This window comes from Mirounga angustirostris, unplaced genomic scaffold (genome assembly GCF_029215605.1).
Source record: "Mirounga angustirostris isolate CCGP_5_RB_7025 unplaced genomic scaffold, mMirAng1.0.hap1 SCAF_15, whole genome shotgun sequence".
NCBI lineage: Eukaryota > Metazoa > Chordata > Mammalia > Carnivora > Phocidae > Mirounga > Mirounga angustirostris.
Genome location: NW_026991723.1, coordinates 26,924,519 through 26,938,176, shown reverse-complemented (window position 1 = coordinate 26,938,176; position 13,658 = coordinate 26,924,519). Strand labels below are relative to the sequence as shown.

Here is a 13,658-nt window from a genome sequence, read left to right as displayed (position 1 = left end):
GGGACATCAGAAGCTTCCCTGCACACCCTCTGTGAAAGCATCCTGTTGGGTCTAAACCCTTTATAGAAGGCAGTGCTGGGAGTCAGCTGACAGCAAGGCCAGGTTTCCTGAAGCAGAAGTTAGTTCTTCCATATCAGCGTCCCCGCTTCTCACTCCTACACCTGCGGCAGACATCGCTAAGTGATCACTGTTCTTGGTCATTCTTGGTGCACACGCTGCCTTGCAGGCTTTCTGCCCAAAGCACTTAGGGTTGGTTTCTCACATGAACTGCTTGTCATCTCCTTTCCACACCATGAGGAAATAGTTTGCAAAAGCTGTTACTGGAATAGAACAGCACTGCTCTGATGCTTGGCATCCTGGATGATCGGGTCGCCCACCTTCATAGATTCCCGTATGGCGTACATTCCATTTTCAGTACTCCACCCATCGATCGCACCGGTTAGAATAACCCTGGCGGCAGGTCCTGTGTGTCTCTGCGGTGTAGCTCTAGTTGATGACTGAACGGTTACCATGTGCATGGAAGCAGAAGCTTACCTGAGGCCTTCGGGAAGTCACACCATCACCGTCCACATGAACTGAGTCACAGGATTTGAGCTTCGTTCTGAGGTTGTTCCCTTCCTGCTGTGGAGCTAGAATGTGGAAAGCTGGCCTTCACCTGCAGGGCTGGGAGAGAGAGGCTCTTTGTACTTGATTTTGGCAGGGCTGAGAGCAGGTGAAAACAGTACAGATTTCCCATTTGTAGGTTTTTAAAGGTTCAGGAATGGCTATGCCCCTGTTCATTGGCTGGTCCTGAGCTTCTGGGGTACCATCTGCTAACAGTGAACTGGCATGTTTAGTACATTCAGGATATAGATGTCTCTGTGTTTGAGCTACTGTGGACTAGTCTACCACCTGTGACTTGCGTGTTTGTGAGAATTTTATTTGAATGAACTTTTCAGCAAGTCTTCTCTTGATCTGTATGCTGTCCAAGGTCCGGAAGTCTGTCTTTCACTCTTTCTGCAATACCTGATGCCCTTCTCTGCGTGTTCACGGAGACCCACAGAGTCCTTTGAACTGCAGGTCACGCGTTACAAAGTTAGGGGCTGAGTGCCACACAGCTGGCTCTGAAGGGCCTGTGACCCAGAAGAGAGCGCGGCGCAGAGCCAGGAAACCTCACGTCGGACTTCTGCTTTCAGCCTTATCATTCTGTCTCTCTCTGACCCTGGTCACCTCCCAGCTTCCTTATGTGTACAAGTGGGTAATTCTCTCAATTACTTTACAACCCTGACACCCAAGATACTCTTAAATTCTAGGCTGAAATGTGCAGTGATGCCTCAGAATATCTTAGCTAAATGGGGGCTCAGTCTGACTTAGTGATGAACTCCATCAACAACTCTCTGATACTGGCTTGGCGTCCTCCAGTCAGTTCCTTTTTATTTTTATTTTTAAAAAATGAATCTTAAATTTTGGAACAGTTTCAGATTTACAGAATTATTATAAGAGTTCCTGTATACTGCAGACCCAGTTTCCCTGTTAACACTTGACATTGTTATTTGGCACAGTTAATGAACCAGTATGGATATATCATTATTAACTAAAGTTCCTACTTTATCTGTGTTTCCTCAATTTTCCCCTAATGTCCTTTTTCTTTTCCAGGGCCCCACATTCCATCTGTTCACGTTTTCTCAGAGTCCTCTTGGCTATGACCGTCTTTCAGACTTATTTTTTATGATCTTGATAGTTTTGAGGAGTGCTGGTCAGGTGTTTTGTAGAATGTTTTCCAGTTGGGATTTATGTGGTGTTTTTTTCATGGTTAAACTGGGGCAGCACATTTCTGGGAGGAAGGCCACAGAGGTAAAGTGTCACTTTCATTACTTTGTATTAGGGGTACATACCATCCATGTGACCTGTCGCTGTTGATGTTAATCTTGATTACCTTGCTGAGGTAAGGTTTGTCTGGTTTCTTCACCATAAAGTTACTCTGGTATTTCTCCCTCTGTACTGTAGTCTTAGGAAGGAAGTCAGCATGTACAGCCCACACCTAAAGATTGGGGAGTTATGCTCCATTTCCCAAGGGCAGAGTGTCTGTATCAACTGTTTGGAATTTTCCTGCACAGTAGACTGTGCAGGAACTTTGTAACTTCAAGTTATTTATATCAATATGGACTTATGAATATTTATTTTAGACTTCGGGTTATAATCCTGTACTATTCTAATTTTTGCTCCCATTGTTCCAGCTTTGGTCATATCCCCAGCATTGTGCCCCTGCCCCCTTTTTGGGCACTTTGTTTGTTATACAATCTGGCACCAAAAGATGCTGCAGGTTCATCCCTTGTATATCCTGTTCCAATCCTAGTATCACCCAATCAACCATTTCTTTTTTTTTTAATTGGAGAGTGATATTAAGCCAAGATCTGGGTAGTAGGTGTGTTTGTTGCTGCTGGCGTGTGATTGTTTCTGGGCCCTATCAGCTGCAGAGTAAAGAGACCTGTGTGTGTACTAACCTGTGTTATATACAGACATTGATGAATATTTCTATAGGTTTCCAGCTGTATTCATACTAAACCAAGCATAAGTTCATACTGGTGTCTCCAATTCTAATCTAATTAACTACTGATCTAGTTAACAGAATAGTATATAATAATAGTATATATGGTCTCAACTTGGGACAATATGCAATTATTATTTTGTGGCTCAAAATATTTTTAAAACTGCCTGTGGCAAAGACTGGCCATTGCTTATCCAGATCCATTATTTTCTCCCCCAGTGTAATTCCTGCATTTCCAAACCCTCCTTGCAGTTAAGTATGGCCCCGTGACTAAGCTCTGGCCAGTGGGGAAAGGAAATGGTAGTGCAGGACTGTAGGAAGGCTTCTGAAAGTGAGGATGGTCCACTGTAACCCTTCTCCTTTACCTTTCCCCCTCATTCCTTCCTGCTGCCTGGGACTCATGCAAGAAGATGGCTGGGCCACTATGGCCATCTTGGATCATGAGGCTAGAAACCAGTGCCAGGATCATGAAACAGAAAGAGAAGCCTGTATCACTGATGACTCAGAGCTGCCATCCTGGCGCTGGGCGACTTATATCAGACTTTGATTTGTGGAAGAAGCAGATTGCTATCACTTGCCCTTTCTGTTTCACCCAGCCAAACCTGATACGCTAACTTACCCACTTTTTGAAAATGCCTTTAGATACTGTTCTTAAACAGTCATTTTCATGAATCTTTATCTGTTACCCAAAAAAAGACTTCTTAGGGAAGGTCATTTAGAATGGAATCCTACCAAGTGGAGAGTAGAGAAGGGAGGCTAGGACTTGTGCTGGAAAGAAGGAGGACATGAGGAGCTCGGAGTGGTCTGGGCGAGGCAGACTGTATGCTGTGGTCCCCGAGATGAGTGAAGAGTAATATTTTGGGCATGGTTGTAAAGGTGACTAGTTATGTGGGCCCTGCTGGGAAAGTCTTCTTCTCCTTCCTGGATTCTGAGGACAGGGATGTTAGATCTCTGTCATAGTCGTGCAGATCCCCCAAGCAGGTTTGTTTGTTTTTTTCTTTTTTTCCCCCAGTCTGTTTTCTCTCTGTTACTTTGATTGGGTAATGTCTGTTGTTCTGTCTTCCAGTTCAAAGATCTTGCCTCCATTCTGCTATTTGCACTCATTCCTTAAGTTCTTTAATTTTGGTCATTGCATTTTTCAGTCCCACAGACTCTCCCCTCTTCAGATGATACCCACAAGTTCCAGGTGTCCCCAGGGCATCTGTACTCTGCCTCCTCACTGCAAGTTCAGTGCCTCCTGAACCCCTCAGGGTTGGTAATTCTGTTAGGATGACTCACAGAACTCTGCCCAAGTGCTGTACTCATGACTACAGTTTTATTATAAGGGCTGTATCTCAGGAAGAGCTATATGGTAGAGTCTTGGTTGTAGGGCAGTTGTAGGGGAGACAGCTCCTTTCCTGGTGGAGTTGTGGTGCCACAATTCTAGTACATTGATGTTAACCAACTGAGAAGCTTGCCAAGCCTCATCACCCAGAGATTTTATCTGAGGTTTTACTACATAAATTCCATCGCTACTTTCCCCATTCCCTGGAGGTTAGGTGGTGGTGGGGCTGAGAGTTCCAGCCCTGTAATCATGGGGGTGGTTCCTCTGGCCACCAGCCCCATCCTAAGGCTGTGGAAGCCAGCACAGCATAAACTCAGCTGTGGTCCAGAGGGGCTCCTTTGACTGACAGAAGACCCACCCATTACTCCAGAAATTCCAAGAGCTTTAGGAGCTCTGTGCTAATAGCTGGGGACAAAACCATATATATATTTCTTATTTTGCCACAGATTGTATTTTTAAAAAATTTTTTAAAGGTTTTATTTATTTGAGAGGGAGAGAGAGAGAGAGCACACAGAGGGAAAGTGAGAGGGAGAAGCAGACTCCCTGATGAGCAGAGAGCCTGACGTGGGGGCTCGATCCCAACCTGAGCCGAAGGCAGATGCTTAACCAACTGAGACACCCAGGCGTCCCTAAAAATTATTTTTTCTAACCAGTAAAGTTCACCTGTTTTAGAACAGTGTGACAAATTTGTAGTAAGTTTCAGTGAAGTCCAGTTTTCTTGCCATTTAGTAACTAAAACCCACATGCCTCATGTGCCCTCTTGATATCAAGAGCCAGAACCAGGAACAAGATGATCTCTGTCTTACTGACATGGCGGACGCCACAGTCATGGCAGGAAATACGTGCTGTATAGACACATCCTTAAATATTTGTCTTTCCTTTTGCTTTCTTTCACCAAAGGAGCCAGTGCATCAGTCAGATGAAAGAGCTGAAGGAGCAGTGTGAGGAGCGAATAGAAGAAGTCACTAAAAAGGGAAATGAAGCTGTTGCTTCCAGAGACCTGAGTGAAAAGAAGGACCAAAGCCAGCAGGTAATTCTGGGTTTTTTTCTGCCTCGGCTTCCAGAAGGCGTTCTGTTCCCTTGTCTGCTGTCTGATTTGCTCTTATCTCTGCTCTCCCTTGCGGGTTTTGCTCCGGAGCTGAGACACGCCGGCCAGTCCCGGGATGCTGCGACTCTGACAGGGCATGCTGGGCTCTGGCCTTGTCCTTGGGCTCAGAGCTTTACCAGGGTTTCTTCATTTAAAGTCTACAGCCACCATGGGAGAGAGTTGCTGTTGTTCTGTTTTGGAAGCCCTGAGCCCCATGGGGAGGGCTGGTCAGTGGCAGGGCTGATGAGTGCCCACGTAGGTGGGGTTCATGCTCGGCCCGTGAAGCCACTGCTCGAAGCCTTCAGGAAATCTGTGTTTGTTGGTTTTAAATATAGCAGCTTTATTGAGAGATAATTCACAGACCATACAATTCACCCATATAATAGTTACAATTTGTTGGTTTTTAGTATAGTCACAAAATTGTGCAGCCATCCTCACAGTCAATTTTAGAACACTTTCATTCCCCCAAATAAACCCCATAACCATTAGCTCTCCCCATTCAGCCCTAGAAAACCATTAATCTACTCTCTGTCTCTGTTTTGCTTTATCTGGACATATTCATATCAGTAGAGTCATATGCTGTGTGACTTCTTGTGTCTGTATCCTTTCACTTAGTGTAATGCTTTCAAGGTTCATCCACATGTCTGCATGTATGAATACTTCATTCCTATTTATGGCTGGATAGTTTTGTGTGGATAGGCCACATCTTGTTGATTCATTTGTCAGTTGATAGGTATTTGGGTTATTTCTAGTTTTAGGCTTATTATGAATAATGCTGCTATGAATATTCATGTAGACATTTTTTTTTTTTAAAACAAAGATTTTATTTGACAGAGAGAGACACAGGGAACACAAGCAGGGGGAGTGGGAGAGGGAGAAGCAAGCTGTTCAGGGAGCCCGATGTGGGGCTCCATCCCAGGACCCTGGGATCATGACCTGAGCCGAAGGCAGGTGCTTAACTGACTGAGCTACTCAGGTTCCACCTTTTTTTAAATTTTAATTTTTTAAAAATATTTATTTATCTTAGGGGGGGTGGGGGGAGCAGAGAGAGAGAGAGAATCTCAAGCAGACTCCCCACTGAGCACAGAGCCTGATGCGAGGCTGGATCTCAATACCATGAGATCATGACCTGAGCCAAAACCAAGAGTCAGATGCTTAACTGACTGAGCCACCCAGGAGCCCCTCCAACGTTGTTCTTTTTAAAGACGATTTTGGCTATTCTGTGCCAGTTGATTTTCCATATGAATTTTAGGATCTGCTTATCAATTTCTTCAAAGCCTGGTGGGATATAATTTGAAATTATATTGAATCTGTTGATCAGTTTGGAAGTACTGCCATCTTAACAACATTAAGTCTGCTGTTCTATGAATGTGGGATGTCCTTCCATTTATTTAAGTCCTTTAAAAATCTCTCAAACAGGGCACCTGGGTGGCTCAGTTGGTTAAGCGACTGCCTTCGGCTCAGGTCATGATCCTGGAGTCCCAGGATCGAGTCCCGCATTGGGCTCCCTGCTCGGCAGGGAGTCTGCTTCTCCCTCTGACTCTCCTCCCTTTCATGCTCTCTGTATCTCATTCTCTCTCTCTCAAATAAATAAATAAAATCTTAAAAAAAAAAAAATCTCTCAAACAACGTTTTGTAGTTTACAGAAGTCTTGTACTTTTTTTTGTTCAATGTATTTGTATTTTTTATGCTATAAGTGGAATTGTTTTATTTTCATATTCTTTGCTAGTGTGTAGAAATACAGTTCATTTTTTCATATTTATCTGCTATATAGCAACCTTGCTGAACTTTATTTTAATAGTATTTTTTGGTACGTGATTCCTTTGAATTTTCTATATATGGTGTAGGAAAGAGAGTTTTACATTTTCCTTCCCAATCTGGATACTTTTTGTTTCTTTTTATTGCCTAATTGCCCTGGCTAGAACCTCCATTCAGTGTTAAACAGAAGTGGAAGAACAGATATCCTTGTTCTTGATCATGGAGGGAAAACATTCAGTTTTTACCATTAAGTTTGATATTAGCTGTGTGTTTTCATAGATGGACTTTTATCAAATTGAGGAAGTTCCCTTCTGTTCTTTTGTGGTTTTTTTTTTTTAAAGATTTATTTATTTTAGAGAGCATGTGTGAGAGGTGGGAGGGGCCGAGGGAGAGGGAGAGACAGAATCTCAAGCAGACTCCCCACTGAGCACAGAGTCTGAGGTGGGGCGCCCATCTCATGACCCTGAGATCATGAGCCTGGAGCTGAAACCAAAAGTCAGACGCTTCATCGACTGAGCCACCCAGGCACCCCTTCCCTTCTGTTCTTAATTGTTGAGTGTCTTTATCAAGAGGTGTTGGATTTTGTCAAATTCTTTTTCTCCATCTGTTGAGATGATCATGTGTTTTTTGTCTTTCGTGCTATTGATATGGTATTACGCTGATTTTTAGATGTTTCACCTTGCATTCATGGGATTTATCCCACTTGGTCATGGTATATAATCCTTTTATATGTTGCTAGATTTGATTTGCTAGTATTTTGTTAAGGATTTTGGTGTCTATATTCGTAAGAGATATTGGCCTGTAGTTTTCTTGTAATGTTTTTGGTTTTGATATCCAGTAATATTGGGCTCATAGAATGAGTTGGCATATTCCTTTCTCTCATTTTTTTTTGGGGGGGGGCGGGGAAGTTTGAGAAGATCTGGTATTGATTCTTTAATAAATTCTTTAAATGCTTGGTGAAATTCACCAAGCTTAGTGAAGTCATCTGGGCTTGGGCTTTTCTTTGGGGGAGGTTTTTAAATTACTAATTCAATCTCTTGTTATAAGTCTATTCACATTTTCTATTTTTTAAAAAAAATTTGAGACTGAGGGAGCCGGTGCAGGGGCAGAGGGAGAGAATCTTCAAGTACACTCCTGGCTGAGTGCAGAGGCCAACATGGGGCTTGATCTCACAGCCCATGAGATCATGATCTGAGCCGAAACCAAGAGTCAGACACAACCGACTGAGCCACCCAGGCGCCTCTCACATTTTCTATTTCTTGAGGCCGTTTTGGTAGTTTGTATTGTTCTAGGAACTTGCCTAATGTCCTCTAAGTCATCACAGTTGACATACAGTTATGCATGGTGTTCCTTTTTAATATTCTTATTTGTGTAAGTTCAGTAGTGTTATCCCATCTTATTTTTTATTTTAGTAATTTTTCTCTTTTTCTTGGTTAATCTAGCTAAAGGTTTGTCAATTTTGTTCAAATTTTCAAAGAACTAACTTTGATTTCATTGATGTTCTCTATTGTTTTTCTATTCTGTATTTCATTAATTCCTGCTCCAACCTTTATTATGTCCTTCTTAGGTTCTGTTTGCTCTTCTTTTTCCAGTATCTGAAGGTGAAAGATTAGGTTACTGATATGAGATCTTTCTTTTTTCTTTTTCTTTCTTTTTTTTTTTAAAGATTTTATTTATTTATTTGACAGAGAGAGAGATAGCGAGAGCAGGAACACAAGCAGGGGGAGTGGGAGAGCGAGAAGCAGGCTTCCTGCCGAGCAGGGAGCCTGATGTGGGACTCGATCCCAGGACCCTGGGATCATGACCTGAGCCGAAGGCAGACGCTTAACGACTGAGCCACCCAGGCGCCCGAGATCTTTCTTTTTTCTTAATAAAGACTTGCAAATTTCCCCCTAAGCACTGCTTTAACAGCCTCCCATAAGTTTGGTATGTCATGTATTTGTTTTTTCTCAAGCTACTCTCTCATTTGCCTTGTGATTTCTTTGACCCATTGGTTTAATTTAGGAGTATGTTGTCTAATTTCCACGTTTGTGAATTTCTCAAATTTTATTGTCACTGATAATCTCATTCCATTGTGATTGACATCATACAAAGTATGTTCTCCAATTATTTCAAATTTGTTAAGGCTTGTTTCCTTGCCTAACATCTGTCCTGGGGAATGTTCCATGTGCACTTGAAGAATGTGTTTTGCTCTTGTTGGGTCAGTGTTCTATAGAAGTCAGCCTGGTCTGGTTTATCATTCAGGTTATCCTTGTCCTTGTTGATCAGACCATTAGAAACCTACTTGTTAATCCATTATGGAAAGTACTTTCTGGGAGATCGTAACATCAGAGCTTTGGATTTACGCCAGATGGCATGGTACAATTGGGGTAGATCGTGGCATTTCTCAGGGCTTTGGTGTTTTGTCAGAAGGATGTCCATTGCATTGCTTGGGTTTGTTGTGAGGTGTAAAGTCATAGAGCCCTGGCTGTTGTGTGATTCTGTTTCAGCTCCGAGCCCCCAGTGAGCCTCAGCCCAGGCCACAGGAAGCGGACCTGCCCCAGGCAGAGGTGCCTCAAGTGAAAGGAAGCATGCCCAGCAATGGTGATCCCCAGACACCAGTCCCCAGTTCTGAGGCGGCTTTGGATTTGAAGAGACAAGGTGGGAAAAGTAAGTGAAGCTTGGTGATTAAGCATTTAAGCTCTCTCTAGAATAACCATCGTGGCGGTTTGTGTCCAACATCTTTGCACATGGCCTCCACAACAGAGTATCCTTGTGGGAGGCAATTGGTGAGCTGGGTTTGGGCTGCCAGAGGCAGGTAAAGTTCTCTCTGGGCACCTGGAATTGGGGCCCTAGGGCTTTCCTTGTCTTACTGTCATCCTTGTAAAGTGAGTGCCTTGTTCTCTGGCAGCTGTGTAAAGGTCCGGGCTGTGCCTTACTGAGGACATCACTGGGACTGTGTGATAGGGGAGATGGTTGAGACCTGGGCAGCCGTCCCGGGAACGGGGGCTGCTGTGTCTCTGGGGAGTGAGTCCTTGGTAGACTGGCAGGCCCTGCACCCAAGTACTTGTCCAGACACACAGGAGGGTCAGATCACTTCAGCTGATAGATTGTCACTGAAATCAGGAGAACTTGTCCAGACCTTTTTCCTAAACCACTTCTCTCTTATGGTTCTGAAGATGAGCTGCAGGTATAGAGAAGCCTGCAGTCTTTGCAGTCACAGAATAAGTTACCCAGTTGCTCCTCATCCAGCCCTTGGGAAGACTCTGGGAATTGAGTGGTATGAGGGGTTTTGTTTTTATTTTTTTTTAATTTTTTTTTTAAAGATTTTATTTATTTGACAGAGAGAGCACAAGCAGTGGGAGTGGCAGGCAGAGGGAGAGGGAGAAGCAGACCCCACAGAGCAGGGGAAGCCCGATGCAGGACCGGATCCCAGGACCCCAGGATCATGACCCGAGCCGAAGGCAGTCGCTTAACCAACTGAGCCACCCAGGCGCCCCTGTTTTTGTTTTAATTAAAGTAAATGCTAGTGAGGTCACAGCTAACTGTGTTCTCTGTACAGAGGAAATCAACGAGATTCAGGTCGCCAGTGAGGAGCTTCCAAGGGACAGCCTGGGGCTGCCCCGGGAGCCAGGCCAAGAGCAGGCTGTGGAGGAAGGCCGACCAGTGGGTGGAAGAGGCGTTGGAGAAGCTGAAGCAGTTGGCCGAACGCCACAGGTGCCAGGAGTGATGCCGGCGAGCCAAGAAAATCAGGACACGGAGGACCTGGAGCGGGACCAGCTTGTCATCCCCGATGGGCAGGAGGAAGAGCAGGATGCTGATGAGGAAGGTGGGTGAGCTGCTCCAATGGGCTGTCTGCTGACTCCTTTCCACTGCTCTTCGTGTGACGCTGGAAGGGCCCCTGTGAAAGCCCGTTTGCGATTTGGCTAGTTCTTCTGGTTTGTTGGGTCTCTGTTACCAGGTAGGAGGAGGGAGGGAAGAGCAATGTGCTCACCAGCAGTTGGATTTGTCAGAATTAATATTCACAGGGAGTCCGCAGTGTTTGGGGGGGCTTTCAGGTGGAAGGCCTTGAGGTGGGTGCTTAGCATCAAGTGAATGTAGCCCCCGCACTGGACCCTGTGCCCTGCCTGTGTGTCCGCATCTCCACCCGCACATGGTGTCACCACCAGTGCCCAGTGAATGGGATTGGGTAGATGGGGTTTCATGCATATTTGAGCATGGCAGCAAAGTGACCTGTGAATCCTATCTGGTTTGGTGGACTTTTTTTTTTAAGATACATAGAAGTGTGGGGAAACTGAGATCAACACAATATTCTGGGATGTATTTGGGTCCCTAAAAGCTGTGGAAGACGTCACTCCCAGCCAAGCCAGGAACACTTGTGAAGATACCTGTGCTCTGGGACGAGCCACTAACAAGAGTGGGGGAATGTGCCTATTTGTGGAAATCACCCTGTTTCCAGATCTCGTTTGCACTTGAGTTTTTCTTTCTGAAGACTGTTCTCTCACGAGGTTTCGGTTAAAGAATTAAAAAGAAGAGGAAACTCCGGTGGCCAATCCAGTGGCACTCAGGTTTCAGACTGGCCACAGAGGGTAATATCTGAGGATTGGCTTGAGGTCCTGCAGGATACACATCATCCTGGTGCAGCTGTCAAATAAAGCGGCAGGGCCCAAAGGTGTGGCCTTTGCCTCCACTTCAGGCAGTGAGTGCAGGGGGATGTAACTAGAGCCAACTCTCCCAGACCCGCGTTTTAAAAAAAGATTTTGTTTACCTACCTATATGTGTATAAAAGACATTCACAGGAAAGCCTATGAATATGTCTCTCTTTTTTTTTTTTTTTTTTTTTAGATTTTATTTATTTGAGAGAGAATGAGATAGAGAGCATGAGAGGGGGGAGGGTCAGAGGGAGAAGCAGATTCCCTGCTGAGCAAGGAGCCCGATGCGGGACTCGATCCTGGGACTCCAGGATCATGACCTGAGCCGAAGGCAGTCGCTTAACCAACTGAGCCACCCAGGCGCCCTGAATATGTCTCTTGAACGCCTTTTGTCCTGATCTTTTCTGGTGGTGGTTCTCTGCAGGGCTGAATGTGGTGATGCATGATCTAATTCTGTAGGGATGATGGAAAATCCTTTGGCACTCAGTAGCCTCTCCATTTGCTTCTGTCAGAGCCACAAGCCATTCTGAGGAGGTGCCGTCATTAACTAGAAACCTGTTGTTTCCAGCAACAGCAGCGCCTTCCTTTAACCTCGAGTTGATGGTCTCTTAAAAAAAAAAAAAAAAAAAAAAAAAACCCACCACCCAGGATTTGGGGTTAATTAGCTCATTTCCCTAGCTCCAGCCCAGAATACAGCCCTGTGTCGAGGGCCACAGTTTCTATGGACTCCGTTGAAGCGGGGGTGCCAGGGAAGTGGAGAACTCGCACCTGCTGTTCGTACCGGCAGCAGGCACACAAGTGCCCACCGTTCTCTGAGAGGTCGCAAGACGACCTGACTGTTGAGCCGTGACTGCGAAAAACCCCGGTTCCTGGGCTCTGGTGCCCCTGCGGCCTCGAGAGAGTCATGTGGGTTGTGTTCTCTGTGCCTGTGCTCATTTTGCAGGGAGACACCAGCAAAAGCTAGGAGGAGAGGAGAACTACAACATGGATGAAAATGAGGCAGAATCGGAAACAGATAAGCAGGCAGCCCTCGCAGGGAACGACAGAAACCTGAACGGTAAGAGGTGTGCCGAGGCGGTGGGCCTGCCTTGAACTTCACATTGTGGTCCTTCGTTCACTTTCGCAGTGACTAAACACTGAATCCCAGCACTAATGTTGTAAGTAATCCATCCAATCCAGAAGCCTTTGAACGTGGGGCCGTGGAGGGAGGGGAGGGTTGAGAAGTCCAAGGTGAAGACCTTTCAGAAGGTCTGTGTGTTTAGGGGGCTCCAGCCCTCAGGTGTTGGCTGGAGGATTTGTCTTCATGACATCTAGGGATTTCCCAACAGATGGCTAGGTCACCACTTGATCACTCTGTATCAGCAGTCAAAAAGCCCTAACATCTGCACGGTACTTCTAGGCAGCTTTTTATAGTAGCACTTTGTTATCATTTTGAATTTTAAAGGGTCTGGGCCTGTGGGATGTATCAGATTCTGGATTTGTCCATTGGCTTGTGATTCGATTCAGGTTGGATGATATTTGCAGCTGCAGTGTGCTCTTCTTGCTTCCCACCAGGAGGCAGGCCCCGGGCAGGTTGACGGCCTGGTTAAGGCACTGCCATTTTCCCTTTGTAACTGAGAAGTCATGTGGAAGGGGATGCTTTGAAATGGTGTGGCTTTAGCGTCCATTGAAAACCCTTGTCTGATGGTGACTTTTCTAATGCTGTCACCCTGCCACATATCCTCTTGTAGTATCATGTGGTTTCATGGTTCTCTTTAAGAATTTTTTTTTTTTTTTTTTTTTTGAGCGAGAGAGTGAGAGAGAGATCACAAAGGGGGGGGGTGCAGAGGGAGAGGGAGAAGCAGGCTCCCCGCCAAGCAGGAAGCCCGACATGGGGCTCGATCCCAGGACCCCAGGACCATGACCCGAGCTGAAGGCAGACCCTCAACCGACTGAGCTACCCAGGTGCCCCCCATGGTTCCCTTTTTTAAAATTCATTTTTCTATCAGATTCTTAATGTTTCCTTTCCTAGTTGTTAAGAGATCTTTATATGCTAGGGAGATTGCCCTTTATCTGTGGTGTAAGTTGTAAATACTTCTTCCCAGTTTGTGTTTTGGTTTTATGTATGGTGTTTTTTGCCATGTGAATGTTTCAAAACTTCTATGTCTTTTCTTTTATTGCCTCTGGGTATTGAATCATAGCAAGTTTTCCCATCTAGTGTTGGAAGGAATTCATCTGTGTGTTTAAGTATGCTTTCACATTTTTCTTTTAGTTCTATTAAAAAGTAAAACACAAATTCAGAAAACCACACAAAGCAAATGTCTTTAGAAGGTAAATACCATGTAACTGTGT

General features: G+C 45.0%; 1 protein-coding gene across 6 annotated transcripts in view; it reads left to right on the top strand.

Moving 5' to 3' along the window:
* GOLM1 (golgi membrane protein 1) overlaps positions 1–13,658 on the top strand; it is a 55,051-nt gene that overhangs the window by 34,980 nt on the left and 6,413 nt on the right. For all 6 annotated transcript variants that reach the window (XM_045882333.3, XM_045882334.3, XM_064579421.1 and 3 more), the window contains 4 exons: positions 4,752–4,881; positions 9,186–9,345; positions 10,238–10,504; positions 12,271–12,384. In XM_045882333.3, the coding sequence (XP_045738289.1) occupies positions 4,752–4,881; positions 9,186–9,345; positions 10,238–10,504; positions 12,271–12,384 (671 nt within the window). The remainder of the gene's footprint in view (positions 1–4,751; positions 4,882–9,185; positions 9,346–10,237; positions 10,505–12,270; positions 12,385–13,658) is intronic.